At 33.7% G+C, this 22,787-nt stretch overlaps 1 protein-coding gene across 3 annotated transcripts in view; it reads right to left on the reverse strand.

Annotated features, from left to right (window-relative positions):
- Positions 1–6,065: 6,065 nt before the first annotated feature.
- LOC6046544 (protein Shroom) overlaps positions 6,066–22,787 on the reverse strand; it is a 402,522-nt gene continuing 385,800 nt past the window's right edge. For 2 of the 3 annotated variants that reach the window (XM_038256568.1, XM_038256567.1), the window contains 4 exons: positions 20,978–21,098; positions 20,775–20,904; positions 7,944–8,216; positions 6,066–7,877 (listed from right to left, as the gene is read on the reverse strand). In XM_038256568.1, the coding sequence (XP_038112496.1) occupies positions 7,614–7,877; positions 7,944–8,216; positions 20,775–20,904; positions 20,978–21,098 (788 nt within the window). In that variant the 3' untranslated portion in view covers positions 6,066–7,613. The remainder of the gene's footprint in view (positions 7,878–7,943; positions 8,217–20,774; positions 20,905–20,977; positions 21,099–22,787) is intronic. The other variant, XM_038256569.1, reaches the window with a different exon arrangement.

Consider the following 22,787-nt stretch of genomic DNA (forward strand, 5'->3'; position numbering starts at 1 on the left):
TAAATGATGTATATTTACGTTAGGTTCATTGGAAATTTACATTAGATTCATTGGAAATTTACATTAGTTTTGAAAATTTACATTAGTTTTGGAATTTACATTACTTTTGGAATTTACATTAGTTCAAATCAACTAATTATGATTAGCCAATGGGAATGAGAAGCTCGACTTGGATTGCAGTAGGAAAAGGGTGTGGCCTATGTTCTATTTTAAAATGAGTGAAGCGGGCAGCAAAACGAAATTATGATTTTTAAAAGTTGTTTCACAGGTAGGGGACGCTTTCTCGTCGACGGCCAAGTGGAATAACGCTGGACTGGAATCGAACGGACGACGGGTAGGATGTTCGGTGTTACTGCTGCTACCCGCTGCCGACTGAGCCATCTTCGCATTTTATAAACTAGCGGCAAAAGCATCAACTTGTTCAGGTCGAGGCTCAGGCAGTGGGCCAGCGAAGTATGAGAGCGATAGAAAGAGAACCAAATATAACTATTTTTAGTTCGGGTAGTTTTGAAGTCAACGTTTGGCAGAAATACATTGGATATATGATTTACATTAAATAGCAATTTACAGGAAGCCGAACGCGGGTAGAAATTCATCAGATTTGAGTTTCCATGCTCAACGTTTCCATTAGATTCATGATTTACATTAGATTTAGATTTACATTGGAGTGATTTCCATGACTTTTTACTCTTTACATCATATTTCAACATTACATTGAGTGAGTTTACATAAGAAACAGTAATTACGTGCTGTGTAAATTTACATATTTTTTTCTGTGTAGGATGTCTAGATGATTCTAGACCTTTGCAGAACTTAATTTGATCAAATCTGTAATTTTTGCGATCAAAAACATCGTTCCAACTTTTTTTTCGAGCGCAAAAAAAATTCGCCGAAAATTCCGCGGAGGCAGTTGTTTAAAAAAAGTTTGAACGATGTTTTCGGTCGTAGAAATTACAGATTTGTTCAAATCAAGTTCTGCAAAGGTCTAGAATCATCTAGACATCCTAACAAATCACTGGGAACAAGAATCGTCCCGATTGGTTGAGTTATGCCCGAAAACGGGCGTGTTGAAGTTACCGTTCCAACTTTTTTGGGAGGCTTGGGCGTCCGTGTAAGTTGGACATGCGTTGGGCGTTCCAGTGCTAAGCAATCGAATCCAGAAGGGAAAAGATCACCAGTTGTGTTGGTCCGAGCCGAGATTTGAACCCCGATCCACCGCTTACGAGGCGGAAGCGTCACCACTGGGCTACGTGGCTCGGTCGAACAAATGTTCCATCGAATTTTTTTCAAACAGTCCAGACTTGATTATCCAAAATGTTCGCAACAAAAGTTTGGATAATCGAAATGCGATTTTTTATATTGTTGGATTTACAATTATTAAACTCAATTAGGGAAATGCTCAAAAACTATCTGATAATATATGGGGAAAGTGGGGAGACTTGAACCCCGGGGACACTTGATCCCTAGCCTGAGCAATTCTCTACCAAAACCGGAAATGGATTTTATTTGTATTTTTTGATTTGGCTCAAACTTTGTGGGGGCCTTCCCTATGACCAAAGATGCTATTTTGTGTCATTGGTTCACCCATACAAGTCTCCATACAATTTTGGCAGCTGTCCATACAAAAATGGTATGTAAATATTCAAACAGCTGTAACTTTTGAGTGAATTTTCTGATCAATTTTCTGATTGTTGAGGACTTTTGAGAAAAAATAGGTACACGGAAAAAAAATTTGCAGATTTTTTTATCAACATTTTATTTACTAAAACTCAATTTCCCAAAATACGTATTTTTTGATTATCGAGATTTTTTGATATGTTTTAGGGGACAAAAATCTGCAACTTTTGAGCCATAGAGAAACATGGTCAAAAAATCTAACGCCGAGTTATGAATTTTTGAAAAAATAGTGATTTTTGGAAAAAATCGAAGTTTTATGCAAAAACAAGTTTGACATTACTTTTTAATGCAAAATTAAATTTGCAATCGAAAAGTACTTTACAGATTTTTTGATAAAGGGCTCCGTTTTCAAGATATAGCCACCGAAAGTTTGATTTTAGCGAAATATTTGCAGTTTTTCAAATTTTAAAAATAGTGACCATGAGTGACCATTTCTAAAATATTTTTTTTGAAAAGTTCAGAAAATTTGCTAAAAAATTGTCCAAGAGACATTGAAGATTGGACCTCTGGTTGCTGAAATACAGTGGCTTAAAGAAAAAGAAACGCGAAAATTGAAGTTTTCTAAGTCTCACCCAATCAGCGCACCATATTCTAATGACGATATCTCAGTAATTAATGGTCCGATTTTCAATGTTAATACATAAAATATTCGTGAAATTTTCCGATCTTTTCATAAAAAATATTTTGAAAATTTTTAAATCAAGACTAACATTTTAAATGGGTGTAATATTCAATATTTGGCCCTTTTAAAATGTTAGTCTTGATTTAAAAATTTTCAAAATATTTTTTTCGGAAAGATCGGAAAATTTCACGAATGTTTCATGTATTAATATTGAAAATCGGACCATTAATTGCTGAGATATCGTCATTAGAAAAAGGTGGGTTGTTTTGGTGAGATTCAGAAAACTTCAATTAACTTGGAACGGTAACTTCAACTCAATGGTTCTCTTAGACAATTTTATAGCAAATTTTCTGAAATTTTCAAAAAAAATATTTTTAGAAATGGTCACTCATGGTCACTATTTTTAAAAATTGAAAAACTGCAAATATTTCCCTAAAATCAAACTTTCGGTGGCTACACAGAAAAAAATATTCCTGTAAATTTACATTATTAGGTATCATGATAAATGATGTATATTTACATTAGGTTCATTGGAAATTTACATTAGATTTGGAATTTACATTAGTTTTGGAATTTACATTAGTTCAAGTCAACTAATTCTGATTGGCCAATGGGAATGAGAAGCTCGACTTGGATTGCAGTAGGAAAAGGGTGTGGCCTATGTTCTATTTTAAAATGAGTGAAGCGGGCAGCAAAAGGAAATTATGATTTTTAAAAGTTGTTTCACAGGTAGGGGCGCTTTCTCGTCGACGGCCAAGTGGAATAACGCTGGACTGGAATCGAACGGACGACGGGTAGGATGTTCGGTGTTACTGCTGCTACCCGCTGCCGACTGAGCCATCTTCGCATTTTATAAACGAGCGGCTAAAGCATCAACTTGTTCAGGTCGAGGCTCAGGCAGTGGGCCAGCGAAGTATGAGAGCGATAGAAAGAGAACCAAATATAACTATTTTTAGTTCGGGTAGTTTTGAAGTCAACGTTTGGCAGAAATACATTGGATATATGATTTACATTAAATAGCAATTTACAGGAAGCCGAACACGGGTAGAAATCCATCAGATTTGAGTTTCCATGCTCAACGTTTCCATTAGATTCATGATTTACATTAGATTTAGATTTACATTGGAGTAATTTCCATGACTTTTTACTCTTTACATCATATTTCAACATTACATTGAGTAAGTTTACATAAGAAACAGTAATTACGTGCTGTGTAAATTTACATATTTTTTTCTGTGTATATCTTGAAAACGGAGCCCTTTATCAAAAAATCTGTAAAGTACTTTTCGATTGCAAATTTAATTTTGCATTAAAAAGTAATGTCAAACTTGTTTTAGCATGAAACTTAATTTTTTCCAAAAATCACTATTTTTTCAAAAATTCATAACTCGGCGGCAGATTTTTTGACCATGTTTCTCTTTGGCTCAAAAGTTGCGGATTTTTGTCCCCTAAAACATATAAAAAAATCTCGAAAATCAAAAAATACGTATTTTGGGAAATTGAGTTTTAGTGAAAAAAATGTTGATAAAAAAATCTGCAATTTTTCCGCGTACCTATTTCTTCTCAAAAATCCTCAACAATACCTACAACTTTGCCGAAGACACCAAATTGATCAGAAAATTCACTCAAAAGTTACAGCTGTTTGAATATTTACATACAATTTTTGTATGGACAGCAGCCAAAATTGTATGGAGACTTGTATGGGTGAACCAATGACGCAAAATAGCTTATTTGGTCATAGGGAAGGCCCCCACAAAGTTTGAGTCAAATAAAAAAATACAAAAAATAAAAATGGTCGAAATCGGCCGATTTCGTAGAGAGTTGCTCAGCCTGTAACTCGTTAGCGTGTGGGTAAAAAATTAGCTTTGATCTAGAAAGTTGTGCGAAATTGACTATAACTGATTGTGTACAACAAAGAAAAAAAAATTATACACACATTTTTCTCAAAAGTGCTGTAAAAAACCTCCAGAAGATCTATGTATGTATTGAAAACACTTACAATTTATTCAAAAAATATTTTTTTTTACATGAATTGTTTGATAAACTCATCAACTACAAATCTCTTACGCATTCCACGTTAAATTTATCGTCATACTAATTTTTCTGGTACTTTTGTACCCGACCCTCTCCGATTTCAATGAAACTTTGTAAACATGTTATTCTAGGCCTATATAAGTAATTTTTGTGTATATGGAGCCAGTTGCACTCGAAAAAAACATTTGAGAAGGGCGTTAGCTATTCAAATATTTTTGTATTTTGTTATTTAAAAATTACCGTATCAGAAAGTGGTCAAAAACAAACTTGTAAGAAATTCCGAAAAAAATACACTGAAATAAAAACACACGCCAATTCTATGAGATTTTTAGATTTTTCATTTCCAAATTAATGTCACGATTTTTTTTCGTTCAAAATTTCTGAGGAAATAGCCTAAGGCGTTACAAAAAGACTCACGAAAAATGCAGGATGGTATGTATCTTCTAAAAAAATACAATAATCATTAACTAAACTTTTTGAAAAGTGGTCTAAACGTCTCATAGAATTGGCGTGTATTTTTATTTCAGTGTATTTTTTTCAGAAAGCCCGTCCAATTTCCTACAAATTTATTTTTGACCACTTTCTGATACGAAGCAACGGATTCGAGATACAGTAATTTTTTAATAACAAGAAACAAAAATATTTAAATAACTAACGCCCTCCTCAAATGTGTTTTTCGGGTGCAACTGGATCCATCTTCACAAAAATGGCTTATATAGGCCTAGAATAACATGTCTACAAAGTTTCATTGAAAACGGAGAGGATCGGGTACAAAAGTACCAGAAAAAATCCCGATTTGAGCTGGAATCGCTCGTAAAAATAAGTTTGCAGTAATTTTTGTAGTGTCCCAGACCAGGGATGCCAGATACACAGATTTGTCTGTGTTTCACAGACTTTTGAGCTTGTGTCAGACATTTTTTGATGAGCACAGACTTTTAAAAAAGTTCATTAAATTATTATATTGTAATCTTTTTTGTCGAAACTTATTTCGTTAGTCTTCAAATGCTTAAAAACGCAATTTCTGATGGATTTCAATGACTGTGAATTGATATATTGATATAATTTTAGACAAATGCACAGACATACACAGACTTTTTTACAGACATTTTTAAAAAACAAGTAGCATCCCTGTCCCAGACTACGCATTTACGCATTTTTAACAATTTAATTGATATTGGTGCCATTCTGTAGCAGAAAATGTGAAAAACAAGCAAAAATTGTGAAAGTAACTGTAAGAACATGAAAAAATTGATAGTCGAAATAAAAGGATAAGAGATGGTAGAATAGACCAAATACTATCAAAAACTAAAATAAACTTAACAAGATAAATGTATATAAAAATACTAAAAATAAAAAAAGAGAACCATAAAACAAGAGAAGTAACGTTTTTCGTAAACAAAAGTTGCTCAATAAGACCTCCTGAACACGAGACAAATAAAAAACTTTGAAAAAAAAATTGGGCAGATGAGGGTTAATCTGCACGAAAAATTACTTACATGCTAGAAAGGATGTGTTGCGAAGCAATTTTAAAATTTATACTCTAACATAAAAGGTTGAAAAAAGATGAAACCTAATTTGAATCATTAGTTTTTTTTAATGCGAGTGCTGGATATTTCAGTAAAAAAAAAATCTTTTTTAATAATTTGTCCAGAATGATAATCTAATGGCGATGGCTGTGACAAGATAAATAAATAAAAAGGAATGTGATATTATTCAATTAAAAGCCGATCGGTTTAAATTTTTTCAAGCGATTATTCTTTATTTTTACTTGACACAGACCAATATTGTTATAGTAATGTGTGTGTGTGTGTGTGGCTATGTGTGTTTATGTATTTTACGTGGAAGAACAGTTTTCTTTATCAGAGATATTTGCACACGCACGATTCATAGAGAAGTGTTGGACAATTCGATTAAAATGTTCTAACAGTAAAGTGTTGTGGATAATATATCTTGTCTCAGTTAAAATCACAATAATTTCTCGTCTCGCTTCCACAATCGTTCTCTAACCTTAAACAGAAAAAAACATAAAGTCGCGTGTGTGTGTTTAGGGTGAAAGGACAAAAAACGCTATCTATTCTAACTATTGTAAGGATTCAAAGACAGTTATGTTGCGATAAAAATTGGAACTTTCTAACCTCTAAAACCGATTACTACGGTTATTTTCTGTGAGACAATAAACGTGACGGCTAAAAAAAAATTCAATTCACTTGCAGATTGCAGCAACTTTTTTCCGAAAAAAAAGTTGTGATTTCAAACTTATCAACTAGCTCTATTAACGGGTTTCATTTAAAGTCAGTAAAATAATTATAAGCACCTAGTTAGTGTTAAAAAGTAACGTCGACTCTTTTCCATTATACACATGTTTTCGATTAGTAGTTTTTTTTTTGTGGGGGAAAAGGGGGAAACATTGTTACAAGAATTACTAAACATTGATTAACTGGAGATAAAAGAGTTCAGCGAAGCTGCTCGGAGAAATCACTTTCCGCAAATGTCGCAGAAACAAAGTGACTCTTCAAGCAACCCCAAAAAATGACTACACGTTTCAGCCAAATTAGCGCACAATTTGGCTCCGGTGACGAACGGGTTTCTTCTTCAATTAAGTACACATCAAAAATTAGTCTAAGGCACTGCACACGATTAGGAAGGAAACGTAAAATAAAAACGCAAACGGGACGGGAGTGCAACAAACAAACAAACAAAAAAATCACGCAGGAAGGGTGCAACTTAAAAAACTCTTTGAATTTCAACATCATACATTGAAATGCAAGAACTTTCTGCCTTATCACATGGAATGCGGGTTTTAAAAATTTCGGTTAATTGGGACGAAAAGGGGAGGGGAGGATTTTGAGGTTGGGGTCGATTGATTTCGAATTTTTGGCCTAAATGATGAGGGGCTTTCTCTTTGATTTTGCTCTTGATTTGTTTTCTTGATTTCTTTTACACAAATATATAATCTTTACACGTAAATGACAAACGACACTTACAAGTCTAACAGAGTAATATAAGAGGGTTAAAATAAAATAAGTCGTAATTTACACAAATTTACACGGTTTGCGCGAGAGAGACGAGTCTCTGCGCGCAATAATTGCTAATTCTATCTCTACTCAACAGCCAATCGATCAATGTTTTAAACCGTTTCGATTTCTAAAAGTTGTCGCTTTTTTTCTTCTAAAGGGCTACAAAACTATCGACACAAAACAAGCTTAAAGCTAACTAACTGCGCTGCTCTCTATCAACTAGGTGTGACTTTTTACAAATTAACCTTCCTCTGGAAAGGGGGTCAACACTCGCTCTGCACGAGCGTATCCTTGAGCGCCACCAGCTGCTCCTCGCCCAGTTTGATCTTGTCGGCGATCTCGCGCGAGTCCACAATCAGCTTCGCCTTCATGTTGATGAAGTAGTCGTAGTCGGCGTACTCCTCGATCGTCAGCGATCGCTCCAGCACCTTGGAAATGATGGCACCGCGCCGGTCGATGTCGTCCTTGAGCTGTTTGGCCTCGTCCAGCTGCTCCAGCAGCCGGTCCCGTTTGGCTTCGAGGATCTTCTAAAAAATAAACAAACCCAAACTTTAAATCCCGAACTCGCGTACAACACAAACAATGATACCCACCTTGTCCGGGTGCGAGTCGTCGGCGGCGAGCGTGTGCAGGGCGTTGTCGGTGCGGGCCAGCCGGCCGGACAGCGAGAGCAGCAGCATCGTGATGTAGCCGACGTCGTCCACGTACGACCGGAACTTGGACGCGTCCGACGGGCGGCACTTTTGGGCGACCTTGAGGGCGACGTCGGCGCCGAGCAGGTCGTTCGCGTTGCTCTCCTCGGCGATGCTGGTTTGCTCGTTCGACAGGACCAGGAGCTTCTTGCCGAGGCGCTGGACGAGTTCCTCCTGGGGGGAGAAATTTGAAGGAATTTTGATTAGAATGGTTCTTCGATTTTTTTTGTATTTTTTAATGCGACTGAAACTTTTTTGGTGCCTTCGATATGCCCAAAGAAGCCATTTTGCATCATTAGTTTGTCCATACAATTTTCCATACGAATTTGGCAGCTGTCCATACAAAGATGATATGTGAACATTCAAAAATCTGTATCTTTTGAAGGAATTGTTTGATCGATTTGCTGTCTTCGGCAAAGTTGTAGGTATGGATATGGACTACACTGAAAAAAATGATACAGGGTAAAAAAATTGGTGATTTTTATTTAACTTTTTGTCACTAAAACTTAATTTGCAAAAAAAACACTATTTAGATTTTTTTTGATATGTTTTAGAGGACATCAAATGCCAACTTTTCAGAAATTTCCAGGTTGTGCAAAAAATCTTTGACCGAGTTATGATTTTTTTAATCAATACTTTCAAAAAATCGAAAAATTGGTCGCAAAAATTTTTCGACTTCATTTTTCGATGTAAAATTAAATGTGCAATCAAAAAGTACTTTAGCGAAATTTTGATAAAGTGCACCGTTTTCAAGTTAAATCCATTTTTAGGTGACTTTTTTGAAAATAGTCGCAGTTTTTCATTTTTTTTTAAATTAGTGCACATGTTTGTCCACTTTTGAAAAAAATATTTTTGAAAAGCTGAGAAAATTCTCTATATTTTGCACTTTTGAACTTTGTTGATACGACCCACAATTGCTGAGATATTGCCATGCAAGTGTTTAAAAACAGGATAATTGATCAACTAATTGTCCGATTTACAATGTTAAAATATGAAACATTCGTGGAATTTTTCGATCTTTTCCAAAAGAAAAATTTCAAAATTTTAAAACCAAGACTAACATTTTAAAATGGCGTAATATTGAATATTTAGCCCTTTTGAAATGTTAGTCTTGATTTAAAAAAAAATGAAAATATTGTTTTCGAAATGATCGGAAAATTTTACAGATGTTTCATATTCTAACATTGTAAATCGGACCATTAGTTGCTGAGATATCGACGTTAGAAAATGACTTTTTCATAATAAATATTAGGATGTAACAAAATTGACTTTTTGGCGGGCATTCAGGGGTTTGTTCCGGTGGGCATACTGAGCCCAAATCCCAAATATGAGCTTGATTGGACGTAACAGGAGCTGGCGCTCCGCCCTTCAATTTTAAATGGGATTTAACCCGTAAAAAAAGATTTTTTCAAAAATGTCACTTTTTGAGGCATTTGGGCCACCAATGCGTTGGCATTTTTTCGACAAATCGGCCCCAGCAAAATCAAATAGCGTCTCGGGCTTCGCGAGGTGCGACGCATATCTTTTTAGCCGGGGACGATTTTTCGAAAAAATGCCAAACTTTGAAGGTCTGTACCGAGCTCCAGGGTGCTCCAAACTTCAATGTTATATATACCAAAAGATGCGCAAGGATCTGGCCTACACGCCAGTGATGTTTTTGGTAAACGCATTGGTGGGCAAAGTGCCTCAAAAAAGACATTTTTGAAAAAATCTTTTTTTACGGGTTAAATCCCATTTAAAATTGAAGGGCGGAGCGCCAGCTCCTGTTGCGTCCAATCAAGCTCATATTTGGGATTTGGCCTCAGTATGCCCACCGGAACAAACCCTTGAATGCCCGCCAAAAAGTCAATTTTGTTACACTCTAATAAATATGCGTCAAGAATTTTTTTTTTGCATTTTTGCACGCCAGCTTAATCAACATTGACGAAGACATTAAATGTTATACATAGCAATTTACGCCTTTTACGACTATTTATATTAAACACATCTGAGCAAACCTATAAATTCACTTTGTTGGAGTTTTGTTTTTTTTTTTTATTTAAGGAATGGTTAATATGCTCTGAGCACTTTCAGAGTCAAAAGATACGGTCACTTCAAGGGAAAAAAGATAGAACGTTAAAACTAAAATTTGTTGAAAAAGTGCAAACAAAATTGTATGCATCAGGTTGCATTCAAGGGGAAATTTAGCACTGTAAATAAAAATGATATTTCATTAAACTCTAGATAATTAGAAAATGTCTAATTTTATTTTTTGTATGGTACCACCCTAACGGAATTTTAAAATTGTCCAACTATTATTATTATTTTCATCAACATCAACTTTACCAATTTTTTTCTCTGAACGGCCATATCTCAGTTACCAAAAATAAAATCGACAATAAATTTAAAAAAAAATGCATAGAATTTTGTCAGCCGCCAATTAAAAATATTTTTTTCCAGAGATGGACGCAAATTGGCACTTTTTACTAAAATTGAAAATGACAAATTTTACCCAAAAATAGTGAAACTATGAACTTTACCAAAATTTCACTAGAGAACATATCGATTGCCAACTAAAATTCAAACAATTTAAAAAAAAAATTGACTCTATTTGTATTATATTTTTTTTCAAATAAGGCCGTTGCAAATATTTTTCAAATTTTATGTCGCCCTTCAAAATTGGTCTGAAAAAACAGGAGGCAAAAAAAAATCCAAAAAAGTTCAAAATTTCCATAAAAATAGAAGTCTAATGAACTGAAAACAATCTAAAATGCATTTTTCTGCATTGATAATCATATTTAGCATGTTTAAGCTTGTTTAAAAATGTTTTGAATATTTATGAAATTCAAATGCACCACAAAAAAATTATTTTTCGCAAAAAATAAAATTTTCGTCAACACTTAGATATTTTGCAAACTAATGATGGCAAAACAACTGGACAGGTGTATAATGCATTTTAAAACTTTTTTTTTCATCCAAATGTTGAAATCTAGGCTTGTAATTTTAATTTTTATATTTTTATATTTTTGTCCCCCCCCCCTCGACTTTGGTCAGAGCTGAGGGACATAAACTTCAAAAAATATTTGCAACGGCCTAACCTTTTTACAATAAAAAAACTTATTCGAAATAAAAACGTAGTACCATGAGGAACTTCGAATGGGGTAAAGTTTTTTAATGTTTATGTATTAAAACATTACAAAAAATAGAGATTTTTTTTCGTGCTCATTTCTTCCTAAAATCTACATCATAACCTCCATAACTTTGCCGAAAATATCAAATCACGAAAAAAATTCCAAATGAACAAAATTGCATTTTTCATGCAAAATCACAGCAGATATTTTTCAACTAATTTGTTGAAGTTTTCAAAAAATAAAATTGAAATTGAAATCGATTTCAAAAAACGAAATTCAAATGACGTACATAAAATATTTGCATCAGCTTAGTTAAGGGCATTTGTTTAATTGTAATGAATTTCTTGAATTATTTCAAGCTTATGTTTACGAACTATTTATTACTAATTATTAATTGCAAACATTTTTTTTCAGATTATGAAAAATGATACGAGGCAGGGCAAATATGATAGAGACAATAAGGCCGTTGAAAATATTTTTCAAAGTTTAAGTCCTCCCCCCCCCCTCTCCATCAAAATCGGTCCGAAAAATGAGAGGACAAAAAAAATATTTTTTCAAAAAACCAGTGAAGTCTAACCAATTGAAAACAATAAGAAATGCATTAAGCATCGATCAAAAATATTTTCATGTTTTGTGAAAATCCAGTGCACCGCAAAAAGTTTTTTTTTCGGCGAAAAAAAATCTCTTCAATACATGTATATTTTGAAAATTAATTCCCCCTCGACTTTGTCCAGAGGCTAGGGACATAAACTTCAAAAAATATTTGCAGCGGCCTTAATGAGGCCAAAATCAAAAAGTTGACAATGTTTTTTTCAATTTTGAGGAATTTTGGATTTTAACATAAAAAACAATGTTCGGATGTATATTTTGTATACGATATTTTGTGCTTAACACCTCTGAGACAGCGTTTTCTGCTTTGGCATAAAAATTGCGTGATTAGCCAAACAATGTAACATAGATCAAAAGGATCAAACTCAGTTTTCGAAAAAACTCAGCTTTCGAAAAAAATGTTGTTTACTGTAATGTTGTAACATTCAAATATTTATATATTCCAAACAAAAAACAGTTTCCAACTCTTAGAAGAACATCCAAGCTCTAAAATAACACATTTTTCGGAAATTTAATTTTCCTTTTGCAATGGCTTTACTGTTAACATCCATTGAAAGTCGTTCCGCTCTCCTAATACAACTACTACACAGCTTTATTGAAATTACTTACACTGTAGAAAGAATGATTGAAAAAATATGAGAAATACAAAATTAACGCATCATGAAAGATAAACAGAATATTTCATTTAAAAATACCAGAAAAGTGCTCGCTAAAGTTGGCCTTCCTTCGCACTTACTACAGAAAATCCAACATTATTCCAAGAAAACACCACCAACACTTTTTCCCAACTTAGATGATTATGATTGCACTATTACAGAACCGGATCGAATTAACAATTACACAACAGCAATCTTCCATCTCATCATAAATGAGTCACTTTCTTGTAGCAGGCAGCAGCAGCGGACGGCACAAGTCTTAAAAACCGAAAGTATTTTACGCGCTGAAGGTAAAACCAACCTCAAATACTGAAACACTCTTCAGCACCAATTGTTAAAAATTTTGCATGCCAAATCGCACACACCCACTCCTTCTTCTTCTTCGTATGCTTCTAATTTGACCACCCCAAACGCCCCAAACTAAAAGTGTTCAAAACAAAAACTGAATGAAATGTTTTACCAGCTGATCTCTTCTCGTCGTGCAAATTCCCTTCGCCGACAACGTCGTCGTCGTCTTTTGTTGTTGTGGATGCTGTTTATGCCACTTATTTTCTCTTTCTCTCTTCTGCTGCTGATTTGGCACTATTATTGTCGCCGGCAGATCCCGACTGATCTTTGCCATCGCGAGAAAAATTTGCTAACACACACACGCGCTCACACACTAATGAATATTAAATAGTGGAGAAAAAGAATGGGGAAAAAACAAAGTAACCACTTCCTCACTGAGAGTGACGCGAAAAAACGCGACCACCTTCATCACGTGTCGACGGTTGGAGCAAAACTGAGAGACGTCGTCGCGACGCTGTCTCGTCAAAGAGGGCCATGCCATGCCATGATGGTGGTGTGGTGCAGATGCAGAGAAACGAGAGAGACAGACCCCTACTCACGTGTGTTTAGGTTGCTTTTGGGGAGTGTGTTGGGAAGAATTTGATGTTGGTGGAGACTTGAACGATGGTGTGAGCAGAAACCATTTGATTTTGTTAGTAATATAGAAATTATAGACCTTTTTATTAGAATTTAAACCTCAAGATCCTTTTTTTAAATAAATTCATTGATATTTTACAATTTTTAATATCAGCGTAACTAAATCTTTTATTGAATTTGTGATACTTTTTGTAGTAATTGTAATTTTATTGAAACGATATCCTGTTAGTTTGCACTTTATATCAGGGCAAGGAGGTTTAAAATCTATTGAAAATATTTTTTTTTATATCATGACTGTTGTACATTATAATCAGCATACTTTGATCAATCTTATAGATTATTACTTCTGGCACGTTACCTTGGACACTAACAATCAGCTCATCTTACTCAAACTTGATTTTATATTTTAATACTAGAGCAACAATTGAAAAGGACGCATAACCATTTTGACAGCTGCAACTATTTTGTAAATTCCATGACAACGAGTAACTATGCAACTAACCCCGAAGTGTTGATATGTAGCTTGGGATGCCAGCTATTGTTTAACACTTTTAGTTTTGTGAAAAAGTTTAATGAAGCTTGAGAATTCGTCAAAATGCTTATGCGCCCTTTTCTCGTGTTGCTCCAAGAAAAGATCTGATCTGCATTGGCACTCATAGCGTAGGTTGAAATTGACTATGTTCTGTTAAGTTTTTTTTTCAGTTAAATTTGTAAGCTAGTTCTTAAGCGTATTTTTATAATAAGTTGAATACAATCCAGACTCTAAATTTTCAATCATCTGTAGGTTGATGGACAAATAAAAATTTATTCGTTTTTTATTTTCTTTCTTTAAACATAAAATTCAAGTTCTGTGACCCTGTTTGAATCAAATTTAACTTTTCAAATTTGATTGCCAATTCAAAAACAAAATGATTTTTTGCAATATTTCATCACCGCCATTTTGGCTGCCATGCTGAATTTAAAAGTTCTAAATCAAACAACGAAAAACAATCTGTGATTCGATCATCAAAGTGAAATATTTTTCAATACCATCAGTAAATTGAGTCAGGACTGTATTCAAAAAAACTTGTAAATTACTTTGCGTTGGTTTATTTTATTTTCATAAAAAATTGAAGTTTTAAATTGTATTTTTTTCAAGAGCATTTCAATAAGTGACAATTAATTTAAAAATATTTGAAATAGCCATACAGTCGACTCTCTGGTTGTCAATATCCAAGGGACCGTAGAGGAAAAGAAGCATCAGTTTACAGAACGATGCAAAATGAAGACTCGATTGAAATTTGTTTTTTCTTGCTGACCAGCTATAGGAGAGAATCATGGCAACGTCCAGCAAACAAAAAAACAAATAAATGTCAAACACCCTTCAAAGCTTCGTTTCGCAAAGAAAAATGTCTATGCAAGCCATGAGAAAGTAAAATTATTGACAACCGGAATAGATTTTTAAAGCAAATAGAATGCAAGGGACCGTCGAGGAAGAGATCTTTCAATCAAGAGAAAATATCGAGGAATAAAGACAATCGAAGTATGAAGGGACTGAAGAATTCATCGGTACATGGAGCATTAACTTGTAACTTGTTTTATGTGACTTTCACAATGTTTTCAAAATGTAATGTTTTTTTGGTGTCAACATTGGTATGTGAAAAATATTATGCAGCAAAATTTCATAAAGTTACTTAGGCCGATGCAAATATTTAAAAAAGTTTTTGTCCCTCGGCCCTGGCCGAGGTCAAGGGGGGGAAAAAATATAAAAATTTAAATAACAAGCCATAGTCTTCACATTTAAATGAAAAAAGTGTTTTAAAATGCATTTTACACTAGTTCAGTTGTTTTGCAATCATTAGTTTTCAAAAAATCTAAGATCTGACAAAAACAAAAATTGTATCGAAAAAAAAGTTTTTGCATCGAAAATTTTCAAAAAATCTTAAGATTTTTTAATAAACCCAAACATGCTCAAAATGATTTTAAACGCAGAAGAATGTATTTTAATTTGATTTCAGCTGGTTGCACATGAATTTTCATTGAAATTTTGAAGTTTATTGTAAAAATATTTTTTTTGCCCCCTGATGTTTCGGGCCAATTTTGAAGGGGGGGGGGGTGACAAAAACTTTTAAAAATATTTGTACCAGCCTTAAGAACATGAAAAAAACTAAAATTGCCTTTAGGGTAATCATAAAAGGTGGTAGAATAAGTCAGCTATCATCAGAAATAACCATTAACTAAACAAGTTAAATTCAAATAAAAAATGAACAAGAAAAACATAAAACAAGAGAAGTAAAGTTCTCCAACGAACAAAATAATTTCCTAAATACGAGAAAAATCAAAATATCGAAAAAATATGCATCAGAGGGTTAAAAGAAGAATTCAACATGCAATTACCTTTTTTTTATAAAATAAACAGTTTTGCGTTACTGCAATATTAAGATAAGTTTAAGATAAAAACATATTTTTTTAGTCAGGAAGCTAAGTACGCATACATAAACCATTTTCTGTTTCAAGTTCTGAACGTATTATTAAAGAAGAACTTTAGTTTAAATCTGGAGTTTTTTTTTGAAAAGGTCCAATGAACCAAATTTTCAGTTTTTGCTTTTTGGGTGTTTTTGAAATCGCCTTGAGTCAGGGGTATTAAAAAACACCCAAAAAGCAAAAACTGAAAATTTGGTTTATTGGACCTTTTCAAAAAAAAAACTCCAGAAATATTCTTTTCCGGATTTTGGAATTCTGACCATTCGTTGGTAAGATTGAGCCCTGTATCGATACGAATAGTTGGCTACTATCTGACTTATTCTTAATCTTTAAGAAACAAATCTTCCCTAAATTTTTGAGCTGTTTAATTTTTTTATAATTGATCAAATTTAAAATTAACCTAACAAATGATAATACAAAAAAAATAAGTTTGCAGAGTGAGCCGAATCCAACCACCACGTTATAATTATTCGTCTCATAAACCAATGCCATCCTCCAGCAAACCCATCGCCACAAAACGCGGAAAAGGCCCTCGACTGGCAATCGACATTCCGACCACGAAGAAGAAGGCAGTCAACCGCACTTCCAAAACCCACAAAACCATCATCGACGAAAAAGAGACGACTTTTGCACATCCATTCATCCAGTCAGTGAAGAATCGCACATTCTTCAAATCGCCCAAGTGAAAACCGACCGTGCTCAAGCACCAAAGCCGCCACCAACCGGAGAGCAGTGATAATTATTTTTAATCACGACGCCTCAAGTAGGGGAAATTCTCGTATCTTTGGCAGGTTAAGCTCTCGCTCCTAACTCCATCCAATTTGCTGATTTCCACTATTCAAACAACTAATTTTGCAAAACTTTTGATAGAAACTTGCTTGCTCACTTCTTATTCAGCTATTTATCACTCGATTTCAGTTGAAAACGCTTCTAATTAGCTTTAATTGAATGTCAAAGTTCTGACCTGCCAACATTAGAGGCACGCTGGAATAAGATGCTGTTCCCCTATATCGCAAATAAACCACGTTCGCCCCGGCGGCAGTCCCACGTGAAGAGATCGGCCAACCTGTCGATCGTCAACAGTATAGAGTGGGAAATCAAGAGCACATCACCGAGCGCGATTTTAATTTGCCTCTCTAATGCGCTTGTAATGTCGTCGTTTTTTTTCGAAGGGTACCGTGAAGTTAGGGTGGTCGTTTACAAAAATCTGTCGAAGAAACATAAATCTTGGCATAAACCAAATCAATCAAAACCAAAAAAAAAAGATCAAAGATTTTAAATGAAAATTTTTAATTGAACCACCCTAGCAAACCTCACCTGTCCAGCAACAGTGGTGTGAACGTTGTTGATGTTTGCCTTTCTCAAAATTCTCAAAAAACTTGAAGCCATCGTCGCTGATGGAGAGAAGACGATTGCAAAATATTTGTCCATGTACGCAAAACTTCTTGTCAAACATAACATCTCAACAAAAGCAGCAGCAGCCCGAGAGGTCATTGTTGACCACGAGACACTAAGATCCAAGATCAACAAACTGAGTGGTTCAAGTCGACAAGGGCTTTTGTGTGTGATCTTTATCAACCGAATGCGTGTCGTGATGTTTTATCTGATTGCGTGAGGTTTTTAACGATAAGTTTGAGCTCACTTACATTACACACTTACACTTAACCGTACCAAGATAACATTTTAGTACTTTTTCAAATAAGTCTGAGCAAATTGTTTTTAATGTTTTATCTTTTTCAACAAAAAAATCCAAAAAAATCAAGGGGCAAAACAAATCATTCCGAAAATAAAGAAAACAAATTTAAGCTAAATTCAAAATTTTGAAGCAAGTTATGCCACTACCAAAAAGTTGCATATCAATAAATTTAAGTTTTTTTACAATATTTTTTGTGTTTATTCGATCTGTAATCCCAGGATTCAAAATATGCAACAAATATTTTTGAATAGTCAATCAAATCGGATATTTACATTTAATTTACTGATTAAAAATACATTGTTATACAATGTATTGCAAATAGTTATCAATGAATCGCCTCAACAATTTCAATTTAGTTGTTATTTTCCTTAAACCACATTTTTACCCTCTGATTTTTTGGTTAATTTTTAAAAGGTGGGGAGGGTTACTATTACTATTAGTACTATTAAATTCAGGTATTTTTTAAATATATTTTAGAGGACTAAACAATCCATCTTTTGCCCTAGAGTTAAGGATTGTGCAAAGTCTGGTACCGGAAATTTGAATATGAAATAATTGTGACTTTTGAAAAAATCAAAAGTATTGTCAAACAAAATTTCAAAAATCATTCTTTGATGTAAAAAAATTGCAATCAAAAATTACTCTTCACTTTTTTTTGATAAAGTATAACGTTTTTAAGTTTAAGGCAATTTTAGGTGAAATTTTTCAAAAACTGTTCAATTTTCGCAATTTAAATAGTAGTTTATGCAACAAGTTGCAAAAAGAGGATTTTTTCAGCACAAGTCGTACTTTTATCCAACGAGGTTCACCGATTTGGATAAATACGGAGAGTGCTGAAAAAATCAAGTTTTGAAACGAGTTCCATACAACATTTTTTGCAATTCCAAAAAACACACACTGAGTGAAATTTTATGTCAATAAATCGTTTAAATAAAAAAACATTGAAAAGTATTACTTTTCAAAACAAGTGCTGAAAAGTTCAACTTTTCAGCACCCATTTGAATGCTGAAAAGTAGAACTTTTCAGCACTGAAATGGGTGCTGAAAAGTTGAACTTTTCAGCACTTGTTTCGAAAAGTAACACTTTTCAACATTGTTTTGATTTAAACGATTTATTGACAAATACATGAAAATTTGACTTAAAATTTCACTCAATGGTTGTTTTTCGGAATTGCAAAAAATGTTGTATGGAACTCGTTGCAAAACTTGTTTTTTTTTTTCAGCACTCGTCGTATTTATCCAACTCGGTGAACCTCGTTGGATAAATGTACGACTCGTGCTGAAAAAATCCTCTTTTTGCAACTTGTTGCATAAACTACTATTATGAAGCAAAAGTACCCTTGCAAAATGATTTCGAAAAACTGAGAAATTTTACTATATTTTTTATTTTTTGTCTTTGTTGATCGTGGCTTGCTGAGATGTTATAGCTAAAATTTTGGGATGAATTTTTTTTAATGTATTGCCCCCCTCATATTGATTCGATTTTGACTGTTAAAAAGTGTAACTTTTGTTTAATTATCTGTTCTTTTCTATGCGAAGAATTTCGAAAAGTAACCTTTTAAAATGGCTAAAATCACTTATTTTGAACGATTTCAAATGTCGAGCTTAATGTTCCATAAGATGACACTTAGAATAATTCATTACCCATTTTTTTTTACAAAATTCAAGCTTTTAAAGCCTGTATCTCGGCAACTAAAGTTTTTGCTAGCTTTTAAATAATATTTTTTGCAGGGATGCTCAGGATTCTTTAAATTGCAGAAAACTTAATAATTGATGAATTTGCCTGAAAAGAGTAAAACTTGAAAACGGCGCAGTTTATTAAAAAATGTGATATTCGATTGCATTTTTTTTCATCAAAAAATATTATTAAAATTTTGTAAGAATTTAGTTTTACTCAATTTTTTTTTTCTTCAACAATTTTTATCTCCGGTGAAACACTTTGCACCAACAAATCAAATGATACATATTTTAACCTGGATTTTATATTCAAATGGAAAAAAATGTTATTTATTTTTAGCGTTGAATTGAACCATCCTAAAATGTAGCGCAAAGGGTCCCTTAAACAAATCAAAATATTTCGAAAATTAAAAAAAAAAATACGTTTTTTCCGCGAGTTCAGAATGTAAATGTCACAAATCCTGTACATCGGGAAAGGTTTTTCTGAGCGATTTGCTATGTTCAGAAATTTTCTGTTTTTTTATTTGACTTCTTAGAGTGGAATTCCCAAAATAAGATTTATTTTTTATTTAACAATTTTTTAATATGTTTTAGGCATCTCTTGTACCAATGTTTAGGATGGTGCAGAATCTGGAGCCTTTGATATAACTTGAAAAACAAACAAAAATAAAGAAAATCAAAAATGGTGTTTTCCAAAAATCAATTTAAATGCATAATCATTTAGTAGTTTCTACCTTCTCGAAAGATTACTCTCAATTCTAGAATTCCGTTTTAGATTGAAAATAGCAACAAATTTTACAAGAAGTTTTTTTAAACATTTAACAGAGCTTAAAATGTCTTATTTCATAACGAGTGAGGATAGGAACAAATGATAATGTGTTTTGAATAGTTTATTATTAATTAAACTAGTTTTTCCATTGAAAATTTCGTTTTTTGAGTACAGATTTTACAAAAAAAAATCTTAAATTTTTGTCAAAATTGTAATTTTTTTATGAAATACCATTTTGTAATTATATCAAAAATGGTTTAACATTGGGTTAACATTTCGGATGGTTTTAAGGTTAACCAGGCTTGGACAACTTCTGATCAACTTTAAACAATTTCTGAACTCGACAGATTGCTTACTATCGCCCTTTTTAGCGTCAGCAAAAAACAGGACTTCGTAAGTTACGGTATTTACTTTATAATTGCTTCAATGATTCGAATCGTACTGTTATGTTGGCTTGTTATTTAAATTTGGATATTTTTTTTATTTCTTTTGCCTTCCCTCGACTCCGGCCAGAGCCGAGGGACAAAAACTTTGAAAAATATTTGCATCAGCCTTAGTCTTCATACTTAACTGACGATATCTCGGAATCAATTAGTTAGATTTCTACTGTTTTTTGCATTAAACACATAAGAACTTTTCAATCTAGTCTTACATTTAGAATTGTCTTAAATGTGTATTTATCCCATATTAAAAAGTTCGGCTTGAATTTTATACTCTGAAAAGACTCTTATTAAAAAAAATCTTCTTTTCTTATTTGCTGATTCGATGATCCCCAACAGCGGTCAACCCATCTTCAGAACAACGCCCAATCCCAAACTCCCCCACTTACCTTCTTTTTGGTCAGATCACAGCAGTCGCCGTTAATCAGCGTCATCTCGCGGCTGTAGCGCGTCATCAGTTTGGCCTTCGGTTCCGACACTTGGAAGTAGGTGGAACTGGTGGTCAGAATGTCCAGTGGGCTGTTCAGTACGATAAAAAAAAAGAACAGAACTTAGCAAATGACAACGCTTTAGCAGCAGCGACTAAAATTACCTCTTTTGCGGGCTGGCTTCCGGCGTCGCCGTCGAGGCATCCTTCTTCATCGGTCGGGGCGCTATTTGGATGTTGAACAGGTCAGAAACATAGTCGGAGGACGATTTGAACGTTTTGGGAGCTGTGTCGCGAGCGAGCGATGTAGTAGGCGGGGCGAGAGTACACACACAATAAAGGTTAGCAAAACTGAGCAAAACAAAGTAGTTTTTTGGGGGCAAGGTAGGTGCTGGTAGGAGGTTGAGGTGTGTTTGTTTTTTTGCTATTTTTGGCTGGAACACGTGCACGTCATGGCACGCTGCTAGACACAACAATAAAAAACTACGTAAATTTGACCTAATAATAATTACACGATTTGTGTGTGTGGAACGTACTCGAATGCATTTTCTGGCAGAGCTACTTTAGCTATTTTAATAGAGACTAGTAATTATCTTGTTTTTGGTTGATGGATTATGAAGGTTTTTTTTTCAGTCAGTCAGTCAATGGTGCAATAACTTTCACGTGCAGAGGAGATTTGCCGAAGAGTTTGATGCAAAATTGTTTTGGATCAGGAAGGTCGTCACGGAGCCGTTTTTTTTTCGAGCATGGAGCGTGAGCATCGCACACATCTCTGCGATGGGAAGTGGATAATTAAAATTGAGTGAAAATTAATTCGTTTTATTAAAAGTGGAGCAAATTCAATTAATGGGTAGGTAGTTGGAGGAAAAGAAGATGAGGGAAGTACGCAGCAGTTTAAAGTGAATGGTGCGAAAAATAAATCGGAACTGCTTGCGTTTTTTTTTGTTGGTTGGACATGGAAATTGGATGGAGTTTTGGGTTTCCGATTTTGGGGTGTCGATTGGGTTGGATTTAAATGTGGCTGATTGAAAGATAACCTGAATTTAACGACGACTGGACGTCGAGGGCGCACACGTCAGAGGATGGAGAAATTTTCGGCGCAATTAAGGTTCGGTTGACCAATTATGTCCATTTTGGTAAGGTTTGATTGCTTCAGATTTATGACACCATTTCGTTATTACTCAGTGAGGAATCGAGTTTAAAAAATGTTAAGAAAAGCAAAAACATTTTGTTTTAACATGTTCACACTGTACATCTCAAATTCGTCTAGTTTTTGTATTTCATAATACCTACTGGACGGTAGTGAAATTAAAGGAAAGTAAAATAATCTAGTCTGGTGTCTAGTTTTTGATCTCGCTCTATTCAAAATAAGAGGTAAACATTTTGGAGCATTCTAATCGATGAGAAATTTATTTATTTTGCAGGGGTTTAAAAATTTTCTTAGCAAATTATTTTTTCGACGTTCTGCAATTTTTGATGACATCTCAGTTGCCATAAGTCCATAATAACGCCATTTTTATATCAATGTTTGGTTTTGAATTTTTACTAAAAATGTTGAAAAATTTGTAGAGTGATTACTTTTATAGAGAGAAAAAAAATATAAGTTTAATTCACATAAAAATATTTTAAGCTGGTTCAAATATTTTTGAAAGTTTTTTAAATCAGTCCTGAAAACCAAGAAAGAAAAAAACGAAAATTTTAACATGTTTTGGTTTATTTAAAAATCTTTAGAATTTTTGAAAATTTTCGATGTACAGTACCGCAAAAAGTTTTTTTTTGTTAAAAAATTGTTTTCCTCAAATCTTTCATTTTTTGTTAACTAATGATTGCAAAAGAACTGAACTAGTGTAAAATACATTTAAAAAAACTTTTTTCATTAAAATTTTTAGATTATGGCATGTTATTTAAATTTTTGTATTTTCAAACTTTCAATTCAGTGATCAAAATTGAAATTAAAATGAGAACTTTTGAATTT

This window comes from Culex quinquefasciatus, chromosome 2, assembly GCF_015732765.1.
Source record: "Culex quinquefasciatus strain JHB chromosome 2, VPISU_Cqui_1.0_pri_paternal, whole genome shotgun sequence".
NCBI classification, from domain to species: domain Eukaryota; kingdom Metazoa; phylum Arthropoda; class Insecta; order Diptera; family Culicidae; genus Culex; species Culex quinquefasciatus.